Source organism: Echinops telfairi, unplaced genomic scaffold, assembly GCF_000313985.2.
Source record: "Echinops telfairi isolate 266 unplaced genomic scaffold, ASM31398v2 ScPeMD7_7410;HRSCAF=8448, whole genome shotgun sequence".
NCBI lineage: Eukaryota > Metazoa > Chordata > Mammalia > Afrosoricida > Tenrecidae > Echinops > Echinops telfairi.
In genome coordinates, this window is record NW_022111310.1 from 4,687,339 (window position 1) to 4,701,138 (window position 13,800).

At 39.8% G+C, this 13,800-nt stretch overlaps 1 protein-coding gene across 3 annotated transcripts in view; it reads left to right on the forward strand.

The window, feature by feature from the left end:
- The window catches only part of INVS (inversin), a 152,336-nt gene that overhangs the window by 96,304 nt on the left and 42,232 nt on the right, over positions 1–13,800 (forward strand). For all 3 annotated transcript variants that reach the window (XM_004711070.2, XM_045296561.1, XM_045296562.1), the window contains 3 exons: positions 6,610–6,781; positions 9,244–9,399; positions 11,801–12,030. In XM_004711070.2, coding sequence (XP_004711127.1) covers positions 6,610–6,781; positions 9,244–9,399; positions 11,801–12,030 — 558 coding nt within the window. The remainder of the gene's footprint in view (positions 1–6,609; positions 6,782–9,243; positions 9,400–11,800; positions 12,031–13,800) is intronic.

Here is a 13,800-nt window from a genome sequence, read left to right on the forward strand (position 1 = left end):
CCTGGATTCCCTGTGTTTCCAGTTCCTATCTGTACCAGGGTACATCCTCTGGTACAGCCGGGTTTGTAAAGTAGAATTGGGATCATGATAGTGTGGGTGGAGCGGGGAGGAAGCATTTAAGAACTAGAGGAAAGTTGTATGTTTCATCATTGCTACACTGCACCCTGACTGGCTCATCTCCTCCCCGCGACCCTTCCCTAAGGGGATGGCCGGTTGCCTACAGATGGGCTTTGGGTCCCCACTCTGCACTCCCCTTCATTCACAGTGATTTGATTTTTTTGTTCTTTGATGCCTGATACCTGATCCCTTCGATACCTTGTGATCACATAGGCTGATATGCTTCTTCCATGTGGCCTTTGTTGCTTCTGAGCTAGATGGCCACTTGTTTACTATCAAACCCTTCAAGACCCCAGATGCTGTATCTTTTGATAGCCAGGCACCATCAACTATCTTCACCACATTTGCTTATGCACCCATTTGTCTTCAGCGATCGCATTGGTGAGATGAGCACACAAAGATACGATTTTTTGTTCTTTGATGCCTGATAACTGATCCCCTCAGCACCTCATAATCACACAGGCTGGTGTGCTTCTTCCATGTGGGCTTTGTTGTTTCTGAGCTAGATGACCACTTGTTTATCTTCAAGCCTTTAAGACCCCAACTGCTATATCGTTTGAAGGCCAGGCACCATCAGCTTTCTGCACCACATTTGCTTATGTACCCATTTTGTCTTCAGCGATCGTGTCTGGAAGATGAGCATCACAGAATGCTGGATTATGAGAACAGTTTTCTTGTGTTGAGGGAGTACCTGAGTCAAGATCCAATGTCCATCTGCAACCTTAATTCTTAACATATAGATATAAGTACATAGATCTATTCCCTTCTCATTATATATAAATATATATGTACACTGAGAAACGATGTACAAATGCGCTTTACACAATTGATGTGTGTATGGATTGGGATAACAGTTGTATGAGCCCCCTAATAAAATGTTAAAAAAGAAAAAATAATATATGTACATATGTTCATACCTGTATTTAGACCTCTATAAATGTCCTTTGCCTCCTGGTTCTTTCCTCTATTTACTTTTGCTTTCCTCTTGTACCACCATCATGTTCGGCCTTCATTCGGGTTTAGTAATTCCTCGCTGTTACATTGCCCTTGATTAAGCCCCACTAGGCATCCTATGCCCTTCCTTCCATTGATTTTAGTTCACTCGTCCTTGGGTTGGTTCCACCACTTCTTCCTTTCTCCCACCCCCCCTTCTCCCGTATCCCCTCCAACCCTTGGTCCCATTCTTTTCAGCTCTGAATTGTTTATCCCACCTATCTTTTCTAGATAGACATGCAGAGACATTAATAAGCACAAAAACCAGGCAAAGCCAAACAAAACAAAAACAACAAAGGAAGTAAAAACCAACAAAATAACAACAACAAACAAAAATGAAAATAAAATAACAACAAAAAGAAAGCCACTGACAAAAATGGAAGCGCCTATAAATAGTTCAAGGTCTGTTTATTGGCCTTTATGAGTGTTTTCCAGTCGAGTCTGATGGTATGCCACATTCTGTCTCCAATGTCTATTTTTGGTATTCCCTGGGGATATCACTTTGCTCCCCTTACTGTTCTGTTGCATGCCCTTAGTGTTTCACCCCAGTGGAATGGGGTCAGATTGGGCACAGTTCCCACACTGTGTCTGCAGTGTTGTCCCCTGTAACGCTATGGTTCAGTGAGGGATGTCGTGTCTCATGGTGGGGCCGGCCCTATGGTCCTCTCTGTGCATTGCCAGCTCTGAACAGGAATGTCAACCTCGGGGCTAGGTGGGCCAGGATGTGCTCCCCTCCCTCTCCATCACTCTTCGTGTCTCCTGTGTGCTCTGATCAGACGTGCCCCTCTCCCCAAGCTGTAGCTTCAGTGCTGTCCTCTGAAGTGCATTCTTCTTGAGGGGTCGGTGGAGGGGGGAATGTCCCCATAGTTGGGATTGGGGCCAGCCCCACAGACCTTTCTATTGGTTCTCTGGTACATGCCAGTATGTTGTATTCACATCTTGACATATCCGGTTGAAGCCTGGTCTCTGTCTCCCCCTCCTGTGGATATATAAACAATACCCTCCCCTTGGGTGGCTTAGTGCCCTACTCCCCCCACCCATGTCTTTTCTTTTCTTTTTTTCTTTTTCTTTCTTTCCCTTCGTATTTAGTTGGCTGCAGATGTATCCCTGGATTGGGTTTGGCCCCTGCCATAGTACCTGGACATCACCCCAGGAATGTATTTATATAGTAGCTTTTCCCCTATGCCCCATTTTTAAAGCTTACCTCAGTGGACTCATGTTGTATTTGTCCTTTTGTGCTTGGCTTACGTCACTTAGCATGATTTCCTCCAGTTCTTCCCATGTGGCAATGTGCTTCATGCGTTCATCACTGCTTTTTAGGGATGCATAGTACTCCATTATATGTATGTACCACAGTTTTTTTATCCATTCATCTGTTGACGGAAATTTGGATTCTTTCCAACTCCTTGCAATTGTGAACTGTGCCACGATGAACATTAGTGCACAAATGTCTGGCCATGGTTTGTTTCTTGCCTCTTCTGGGTATATGCGCAGTAGTGGGATTTCTGGGTCATATGGAAGCTTGATTTCATCTGTTTTAGATATCGCCAAATCGATTTCCATAGTGGCTGTACATACCTACAGGTCCACCAGCAGTGGACGAGAGTTCCTATCTCACTACAGCCCGTCCAACACTTGTTGCCTTCTGATTATTTGAATTGGGCTCTCTTCGAGAGTGTTAGGTGCTATCTCGTTTTAATTTGCACTTCTCTTATGGCTAAAGATCAGGAACATGTTCTTATATGTTTATTGACCATTTGGATTTCTGCCCCTGTGAAGCTTCTGTTCAGGTCCTTTGCCCACCTCCTCAGTGGGCAGTTAGTTTTTTCTTATTGTAAGCTTGCAAAGTATTGTAGATTTTAATAATAAAGCTTTTGTCTGATATGTCATTGCTAAAGATGTTTTCCCAGTCTGTGGACTCACTTATTACTCTCTTGGTGCATTCTTTCAATGAACACAGGTGTTTTATCTTCAGTATATCCCACTTGTCAATGTGTGCCTCCTCTGTGTTTGTGTCCTTCCCTATTTCTGATAGCCTTTGTATTCCCTGCACCAAAGTTCTCAGGTTTGTCCCAATTCCCTCATTGATGGCCCTAATAGTTTAGGGTTTTACCTCGAGGTCTGTAATCCACCTTGAGTTCATTCTTGTGCATGGAGTGAGGTAAGGGTCTTGCTTCGTTTTTCTGCAGGTAGATATCCATTTTTTCCAGCACTACTTGTTGAAGAGGGCATCTGCTTCCCATTTGATATTTTTTAGACCCTTATCAAAGATCAGTTGTCTATATGCTGATGATTTTATTTCTGGGGTTTTCAGTTCTTTTCCATTGGTCTGAGTGTCATTATACCAATACCACACTGTTTTGACCACTGTGGCTGTATAATAGATGCTAAAGTGAGGTAGTGCAAGCTCTCCTACTTTGTCCTTCTTCTTGAGGATTTCTCTGCGAATTCTGGGCTTTTTCTCTTGCCATGTGAAGTTGGTAATCCATTTTTCCAATTCTTTGAAGAAGGATGATGGTATTTGTATCGGGATAGCATTAAACTTATATAGTGCCTTGGGCAGAACTGACATCTTTACTATATTGAGTCTTCCAATCCATGAACATGGAATATTCAGTCTTAGCTTTTTCATATGTAACGTAAAGATAATTCTACCCTTTCCTCCAGGATTATTGTAGGGATTAAAGCAAAAGTATGGCACATGCCTAGGTTAGACCATGGCAGAGAACAAGTATTCAAGAAATAGAATGTATTCTTTTGTTATTACTGGTCCTAATAAGTGTGAATATTGCACTTCTGATTAAGAAAAAAGAATTATTAATATTTATTAAGCTGTCAAGTGTTTGTAATACTTATTTCCTATAGTCCTTTGTACTATACAAAGCACATTTTCAATTATTATGTCACTCAGTCCACCCAGCAACATGATAATGTGTACACTGATTCAGCTTTCAGAGTATCGGTGACTACCAGTAGCCAAGAAGGAGCGCTGGGGGCTCAATGGTCAAGCTCTAGCCTGCTTAATGAAAGAGTGCCACTACCGTAAAGATTAAATGTCTTTGCATTTTTGCTCACTCTCAAATATTGGGAGTCAGCATTCTGTATATTTTTGACCAGTCTCCAAAAATGTGTTTTTCTCCTTGAAATGATTCTGCTTCCACTCAAGCACACATTTCTGCTATCGTCCTAAAAGTTGTTAAGACGCAGAGGAAAGAGGCACATAAAACAACGTGAATAATCCACATTAAAATTATCATCTTAAGGAGCTGATATCAAGGGATCAAGTAGAAAGAAAATGCTTTGAAAATGATGATGGTAACATATGTACAAAAGTGCTTGACACAATGGATGAATGTATGGATTGTGATAAGAGATGTACGAGACCCCAATAAAATTATTTAATTAAAAAAATACACTATCGTACAAAAGGAAATATATTGTATGAGTGCAACTTGTCAAATTGACCACTGCTATAAAAAATAAAAATTAAGAAAAGGTTTCCATAGCCCCCCCAAAAAATATCATCTTAATTTTTATATCCCTTGATAATTGTCATAATGTAACAATTGTACATTGGAGAAGGACCTTGGCTATGGGAAATGCTGAATAAATATATATTTTTTAATAATTAAATCATTTTATTGGGGGCTCGTACAACTCTCATCACAATCCACACATACATCCATTGTGTCAAGCACTTTTGTACATTTGTTGTCATCATCATTTTCAAAACATTTGCTTTCTACTTGAGCCCTTGGTATCAGCTGCTCATTTTTCTCCTCCCTTCCCGCTATCCCCTCCCCCATGAACCCCGATAATTTATAAATTATTATTATTTTGTCATATCTTACACCGTCAGACATCTCCTGTATTAGTCTAGGTACTTTGGAGAAACAAATCCACAGCAACTCATGTATAAGAGAGAGTTTTATGAAAAGAAAATGTGCATCATGAAAACATCCCAACCCAATGCTGCCCAAGCCCACAAGTCCAACATTAACCCATACCCAACACCAGTCCACAAAGTCCTTCACCTCACAAAACAGAGGCAATGATGCCGACTGCAGGAGGAAAGCTGAGTCAGTGAACGTGTAAGCATCTCAGCACTAGCAGGGGTCTCCACACGGCTGCTCCAGCACCCAGGGCTGCATCGGGATAGATCCATGTAGCTTCTCCTTGGGGATGTCTTGTAGGAAGTCAATCTTGCAAGCTGAAGCAGGGAACTGCTAAGGCAGCTGCACCCGGTGCAGCCATCACAAAACAAGAGACCTGAGAACTAGAAAGGCGAGGCTTCACTACCCATTTATCCCTCCGCCTTTCAACCAGCCCCACATGTGATTATCGGCCAGGCTGGCACAATTAACTAACTCATCTCCCTTCACTCACTTTTCCATTGCCCATCCCCCAGGGAGGAGGTTATATGTAGATCCTGGTAATCTGTTCCCCCTTTCTCCCTCACCTTCCCTCCACCCTCTGGGTATTGCCACTCTCACAACTGGTCCTGAGGGGTTCATCTGTTATGGATACTCTGTGTTTCCAGTTCCTATTTGTACCAGTGTACATCCTCCAGTCCAGCCAGATTTGTAAGGTAGCATTGCGATCATGATACTGGGAGGTGGGGGTGAGAAGCATTCAAGAACTAGAGGAAAGTTGTATGTTTCATCGTTGCTACACTGCATCCTGACTGGCTTGTCTCCTCCCCGCAGCCCTTCTGCAACAGGTTGTCCAATTGCTCACACACAGGCCCTGGGTTCCCACTCTGCACTCCCCCTCAATCACAATGCTATGATTTTTTGGTCTTTAATGCCTGATACCTGATCCCTTTGATGCCTCTTGATCTCACAGGCTGGTGTGCTTCTTCCATGTGGGCTTTGTTTCTCAGTTAGATGGTCACCTGTTTATCTTCAAGCCTTTAAGACCCCAGACACTATATCTTTTGAAAGCCGGGCACCATCAGCTTTCTTCACATTTGCTTATACACCAGCACCGAATAAATATTTGCTGAAGTGAATTAAATGCATTATCCATTTTTTTCCCCATTTTTAAAAATGATAGTAACAACAAAGCACTCATTGAATGGATTAAAAAATAGATTTATTTAAGCATCAGGTATGACTGAATATATGACTTCTTCATGTAAAGGGTCCAAGAAAACCTACATTCTAATTTTGGTCATGATGCTAAATAATCCTTCCTCATTTGAACTGTCACTTCATCTCTTTCACAGTGACCTGCCTGATATTCAATCCAATTTAGATGATCATTCTCAATTTTAATGATGTTTAATGAGGGAGTTGGACTATATTTTGAAGAACTATTGAAACTCAAGCTAATATAGGAGACCAAAGGATTGTTATTTTCAATTATTATATTTAATAGTTATTTTCTATAGAAGTGTTTATTTTGATTCAAACAGGGAAAAATGCTTCTAAGAGGAAGTTACATGTAATTGTGACTTCATTCTTTTATATGAATTATTTAAATGGGATTTTCTTTCAGGAAACAGTTAAAGTGTTTTTAAAACATCCTTCAGTGAAAGATGATTCAGACCTTGAAGGAAGAACGTCTTTTATGTGGGCTGCTGGGAAAGGCAGTGATGATGTCCTCCAGACTATGCTGAGTTTAAAGTCTGACATTGATATTAACATGGCAGACAAATACGGAGGCACGGGTAAGAATTGGTAGGAATATCCAATTTGCTTCCAGTTATATTCCAAAGTAGAGATGGTGCTATAAAACCTGTAAAAAAAAGTAATTTGAAATAATTATTTCTAATCTAATATTGTTTGACTTTCATCTTCACTTTGTAAATTTAAGTTTGCCAGAATCCCTCCAAAGACTTTATTTTGTCCAAGTATTATGGATAAAATTAGCACTTAGTTCCACCAGGAGAATTGTAGCATTTGGTTTAAAACTTGAACATAATTATGAGAAAGACCACTTGTGATCATTTATATGTGAAAATAAGTATAAAATTTACTTTAGAACTATGTTTTGCAGTTTTTAATTATGTTTAATTATATTTTAACTAATTATAAATATCTAAGTACATTCTCATCACTCTCTCTCATGGTCCTCTTTACTCAGGTTTAAATTGTGCTAACTCATCTGGCTCTCCCATATCAGAGGTAACCTTGTGTTCCTCTAAAAGCTTCAAAATTCCAAGTCAGCTTTGCATCCAGATGTTTACTAGAAGCTTCTTTTGATCTCTTTTCCTAATAAAATAGATCTTTTACTGTGTGTTGGTTAATAACAGGGGCACACTTTTTTTTTAACATTCACTGCCAACTTGGCAATCTCACCCTGTGGACCGTGTGTGTCCCGATTACAAGCCAGAATGCGGAGAGCTCCACAGCAGCACAATGCCACTCAACCTCCTTTCCTTCCTCCTTTCTTCCTTCCTGCCTTGGCTTCTGCTTCTGCCTCTTCTCTTGTAGAAATGTGCTTTTGCTATTTGCACGTTGTCCATTAGAAGATCTTTTTGGTTAACAAAACTATTGATGTAGCATTGGTGAGGGCAGGCATTGCTATACCTAATAATCTCCCTCCTTATTCCTAGACCACCACACACCCTAAATAATTAAAAAGAGTGTTTTGGTGATACCAATTTTATGATAAAGGAACAAACTTTAAAAGTATTTCATTATCAGGCCTTAAGCTTCTTAATGATTATAGTGCAGACATGTAGGACTTTGTTTATAAATGGTCGGATCATTTAAATTTTCCTTCCCAAGTTTCCATTAGTCTGAGACTGTTCACTTTAGCCTTGCCTTTAGTTGAACTTTTTCATGTATTTTAATAAAATATTGGTGAGGATATTTGCATCTTTTTGACCAAAGATATTTTTCTAGTATGTACCAGGATTAGAGTTCAGACCATAAATGTTATTGGTTTTGCTCCCTGCTGATTTTGGAGCATTAATATAGGACCCAGTCCATAAAAGGTTCTCAACAAATTCCCAGAAATCTGCGTTTTTATAACCAGGTTGGGCCTATGGATCTTCTAGGTATTGTGGGGTCGTCATACTTAGAAACAGCGGGGCCCAAGTCTCGACCATTATCCTGGCAAATTCCACCTGCAGAGGGGTGGGGCAGTGGTGCTCTGTCACAGGAGGTCGCAGCTCAGTAGCACCTAGCAGCAACAACAGGGGTCAGTATAACGTGGACATCGCTGACTTTTGAAACCCCTTAGGAAGGTACCAGAGAGAAGACCGCATTCCATCTGTCAGTCTTCCCTCCAATGGTGAAACAAATGACTGTTTCTTAAATTGAACTTTTAAAAGTAGTGTGAAGTAAAATTGTATGAAAACTCACTGCATCAAGATACACCTATGTGAATACCTCAAAGCACCAGGAAATAAGTAGCACAAATAGCTAACTGAAGGAACGTCAGTAGATTGACGGTTCTAATTTCGTCTGCTTATTGGTGGAATGGTGGGCTGAGTAGCCTGCACAGTTTAGCTCATTTTCTTTGCTGTTATTTTTTCCCTTCCCTTCTTAGAAGGAGGAAGAGAGAAACGAGTAACTGAGAAGCGGATTCCATTTCAGACCAAACAGGAAACCGGGAGAGAAGAAAGGGAAAGAAAGGGTGAATGACACATATGAGTGGGAAGGAAATTAGAAATCTATAAAAGTGAAAAAATGAAGTAGAGAAACCAGAAGATTAGATTTCAAATAATGGGGACCACTTAGGACTTCATAAAAGTTCTCTTTAAAATAAGGAAGAAGAAGAAGGAAGAAGGTCCTAATGTAGGGACTCAGGACGATGGCCCTCAGCCACCCTTCAGACGTGAAACTACACTCATTCCTATGTTAGACTGATCAACCACTCAAGAGAAACAGCCAAAGGCACCATTCACCCAAGGACAAATTTCAGTAGGTTACAAGGAGAAATGGAAACAGAAAACCCGGGGCGGAAGTGGGATGAGAGATGGTACATTGAGTGATTGCAACGTGTGAGTTCAGACAAAATATGTAAGAATTGTTGCATATAAAAGTGATGTTCTTCTCCGTAAATCTTCACCTAATTTACAATAAATAGGTTCTTTTAAAAGATGAGGAAGTCAATGAGGAAACAATAAACGAAAAAGGGCAAATTTGTTATTAAATAATATGTCTTTTGCTTCCTTTGTAGCTTTGCATGCTGCTGCCCTTTCTGGCCATGTCAGCACTGTGAAGTTGTTATTGGAAAATAATGCTCAAGTAGATGCTACTGATGTAATGAAACATACGCCACTCTTCCGAGCCTGCGAGATGGGGCACAAAGAAGTGATTCAAACACTTATTAAAGGTTGGTTTTAAGAGTGCTCCTAATAAATCCCTGTCAAACTGTAAGCATTCTTTTTTATTTAATCGTTTTATTAGGGGCTCATCCAACTCTTATCACAATCCATACATACATCAATTGTGTAAAGCACATTTGTACATTCATTGCCCTCATCATTCTCAAAACATTCGCTCTCCACTTAAGCCCCTGGCATCAGGTCCTCAATATTTCCACTCCCTCCCTGCTCCCCTCTTCCTCAGGAGCCCTTGATAATTTATAAATTATTATTTTGTCATATCTTGCCCTGTCCGTCATCTCCCTTCACCCACTTTTCGGTTGTCCCTCCCCCAGGGAGGAGGTCACATGTAGATCCTTGTAATCGGATCCCCCTTTCCAGCCCACTCTCCCTCTACTCTCCCAGTATCGCCACTCATACCACTGGTCCTGAAGGGATCATCTGCCCTGGATTCCCTGTGTTTCCAGTTCCTATCTGTACCAGTGTGCATCCTCTGGTCTAGCCAGACTTGCAAGGTAGAATTCGGATCATGATAGGGCCGGGGACAGGGGGAAGCATTTAGGAACTAGAGGAAAGTTGTGTTTTTCATTGTTGCTACATCGCACCTTGACTGGCTCTTCTCCCCAAGACCCCTCTGCAAGGGGATCTCCAGTGGCCTACAAATGGGCTTTGAGTCTCCACTTGGCACCCCCCCCCCCTCATTCACTATGGTAAGATCTTTTTGTTCTGATGATGCCTTATACCTGATCCCTTTGACACCACGTGATTGCACAGGCTGGTGTGCTTCTTCCATGTGGGATTTGTTGCTTCTGAGCTAGATGACCACTTGTTTACCTTTAAGACCCCAGACGCTATACCTTTTGATAGCCGGACATCATCAGCTTTCTTCGCCACATTTGCTTATGCACCCATTTGTCTTCAGCGATCGTATCATGGTGGTGTGCACACAAAGATAAGAGTTTTTGTTCTTTGATGCCTGATAACTGATCCCTTCGGCACCTCGTGATCACACAGGCTGGTGTGCTTCTTCCATGTGGGCTTTGTTGCTTCTGAGCTAGATGGCTGCTTGTTTACCTTCAAGCTTTTAAGACCCCAGATGCTATATCTTTTGGTAGCCGGGCACCATCAGCTTTCTTCACCACATTTGCTTATTCACCCGCCTTGTCTTCAACGGTTGTGTCGGGAAGGTGAGCATCATAGAATGCCAATTTAACAGAAGAAAGTGTTCTTGCATTGAGGGAGTACTTGAGTGGAGGCCCAATGTCCTTCTGCTCCCTTAATACTAAACCTATAAATATATGCACATAGATCTATTTCCCCATCCTCATATCTGTAAGCATTCTTATGAGCTTAGTTTAACATAAAGCTTTCCATAGTAGGCTAGCACTCAACCTAGCTTCAAGAAATAGTGGTCCTACTCTTAGCTTTATCTACTGCTAGTTGTTTGATTTTGGAAAATTTCCTTCTCATTCCTGACCCTCAGTTTTATTTTATATGAAAGGAGAATAATTCAGATCCTGAATAACTCAGAGACTTATTATAAAAATCCAAAAAGCTAACGTATGTGGAAGCTTTTTGCTAACAGTATAGGATGTGTTGACACTGGCTGCCACCAGGGGTTCAAACATAACAGTTATGAGACGGTGCAAGATCAGGCCCTTCTTACTCTGTTGTGCATAGGAACACTGTGGGTCCAAACCAACGCGAAAGCACCAACAGATGATTACATATTTTTACTCTTATCTCCATGTTTTGAGATTGGTGTATGTGTGTGTGGTGAAATGTATACACCAATAAAAATGTATACACCATAAAATTTGTCCTTTTAATCTTTTTTAAATGTACAATTTAGTGGTCTTACATATGTTCACAATGTTGTACAACCATCACTACTATCTATTTCCAAAACCATTTCTATCAACCCAAGCAGAAACTCTATGCCTCTGAAGCAATAACTCTCCATTCCCCTCGTCTTTCTACTTCTCCCTCAGTCCATGGTACCTTCGTTCTACTTTCTCCCTCTACTAAAGAGCATATTCTGGATAATTCACATCATTGAAATCATGCAATTCTTGTTCTTATTTTTCTAAGTTATTTCACTCAGCATGATGTTCTTCCATGTTCTAATTTGTATTAGAATGTTCTTCCTCTTTGTGACTGAATAATATTCTATTGTGTGTATGTGCCACATTGCAATGATCCAGTCATCTGTTTCCACATTTTGGCTATTGTGAATATTGCTTCATTGATGATTAGTATAGTAATATTTGTTAGTCTCTATTTTCCATTATTTTGGGTATGTTATACCCAGAAGTGGAATTGCTGGTAAACCTGTTTAACTTTTTGAGACATTTATTTTTATAACTGTTCTATATATAGGATATTTTCATTATATCTTTACTTTTCCAGGTGGAGCAAGGGTGGATCTAGTTGACCAAGATGGACATTCTCTTCTACATTGGGCAGCACTGGGAGGCAATGCTGATGTTTGCCAGATACTTATAGAAAATAAAATCAATCCAAATGTGCAAGATGATGCAGGAAGAACCCCTTTGCAGTGTGCTGCATATGGAGGATATATCAACTGTATGGCCGTGCTCATGGAAAACAATGCAGACCCTAACATTCAAGACAAAGAGGTAGAAAGCCCAGGTCTTTTCCATTCAAACATGCTTTCTCAGAATGGTTAGAATATTTCATTCTTCTTTGTTGTAAAACAGTAGTTTACTTAAATGGCCACCTAGAAGTTCATCTGTTTGTCATAAATGATTTTTATTTGTCTATGATCTCCTCCAGTCTTCTACTGTATCCAAATATAATTTAATATAACTGTAAAACAAAATGGGAATAATTTTATAACTTTTATTAAATGCACAATATATACACGGGCATATGTATATGTAAAAATCACATATATATGTAAATGTGATATTAGAAATATGTTTTGTCCACTTAAAATCATCATCAGCATTTTTCCATCTTGGTATATCACTCTTTTATAAATATGAATACTTCATGTTCCAAAGCTCTAAGAAGTAAGGCAATATTTACTAAGTTGAGGAGGTAAGATGCAAACTATGCCTTTAACTCAAATATTTAGAATTAAGAAGCTTCCTATTTTAATGCTTTATTATTATTACAGAATGTTACATTAATCCTCTTTATCCAGGTAGCTTTTGGGGGTATTAGCTCCTTAAATTATTGAATTACAACAACAAATTATTTATCCGAGACGCTGGAGGACAGATTAGAACTGCTCCTGTGGGTTTCTGAGCTGTAACTCTTTATGGGGACACAAAGTCTCATCTTTCTCTCATGGTGTAGCTGGTGGGCTTAAACTGCTGGCCCAGTGCCACAAGGGCTCTTCAAGAACTGATTTATAAAACATGTGGGTTAATGTGTACTTCCCCCACCTATGTAGGAATATGTTATTTTCTCTCAATCTGGGCTGTTTTTTGGTTGCTATTGTAACTACTTTAACTTTTAAAAGATATTTGATTTCAACATCATTTGCAATACGCAGGGACATCATGCAACAAATATTAAGAATTTTAGTATAATTTTTAAAATATAAGATATGGATCTTGTTCTCAAAGAATTAGGATAAATCATTTTAATCATTTTATTGGGGGTTCATATAACTCTTATCACAATCCATACATACATCAATTGTGTAAAGCACATTTGTACGTTCGTTACTCTCATCATTCTCAAAACATTTGCTCTCCACTTAAGCCCCTGGCATCAGCTCCTCGTTTTCCCTCTTTTATAATGTACAAACCAAACCTGCTGCCGTCAAGTCGATTCTGACTCTGTCATAGACCAGCACTAAGCTGCACAGGGTTTCTTGGCTGTAAACGTATGAAGCATATCACCGGGCTTTTCTTCCACAGCCATGCTGGTGGATCAGACCCGCAACTTTCGGTTAGCAACCATGTGCACACCAAGCTTTTATAGATTTCACCAGGTTGGAAGTTTTGTTTTGTTTTTATGTACAATATATTGTCATCCTCCAGTGCTAAAAACTTCTGATTATTCTTTTGAACCATCTATGTAAATAATCATGCCATTTGTGAATAATGACCTTTTTATTTATTCCTTTCTAATTCGTATGCTTTCATTTCTTTGCTTTGTCTTGTTGCCCTAGCTGGGAGCTACAAAGCAGTGTTGAACAGAATTGATGATAGCTAGCATCTTTAATTCACTATTTCATGATTCAGTGTTATGTTTGGTATCAGTTCCTTTAGATTTCTAGCTGTTAAGAGTTTATAGTTGTTCATTTTTTCAATGTAAGTGTTTCATTTTTGCCAGGTACTATTTCATATCTACCAACATGATCATATTATTTTCCTCTTTTTTTTCTGTTAATTGGTGAATTATATGCATTGATTTTTCAGCTCTCAAGCCAT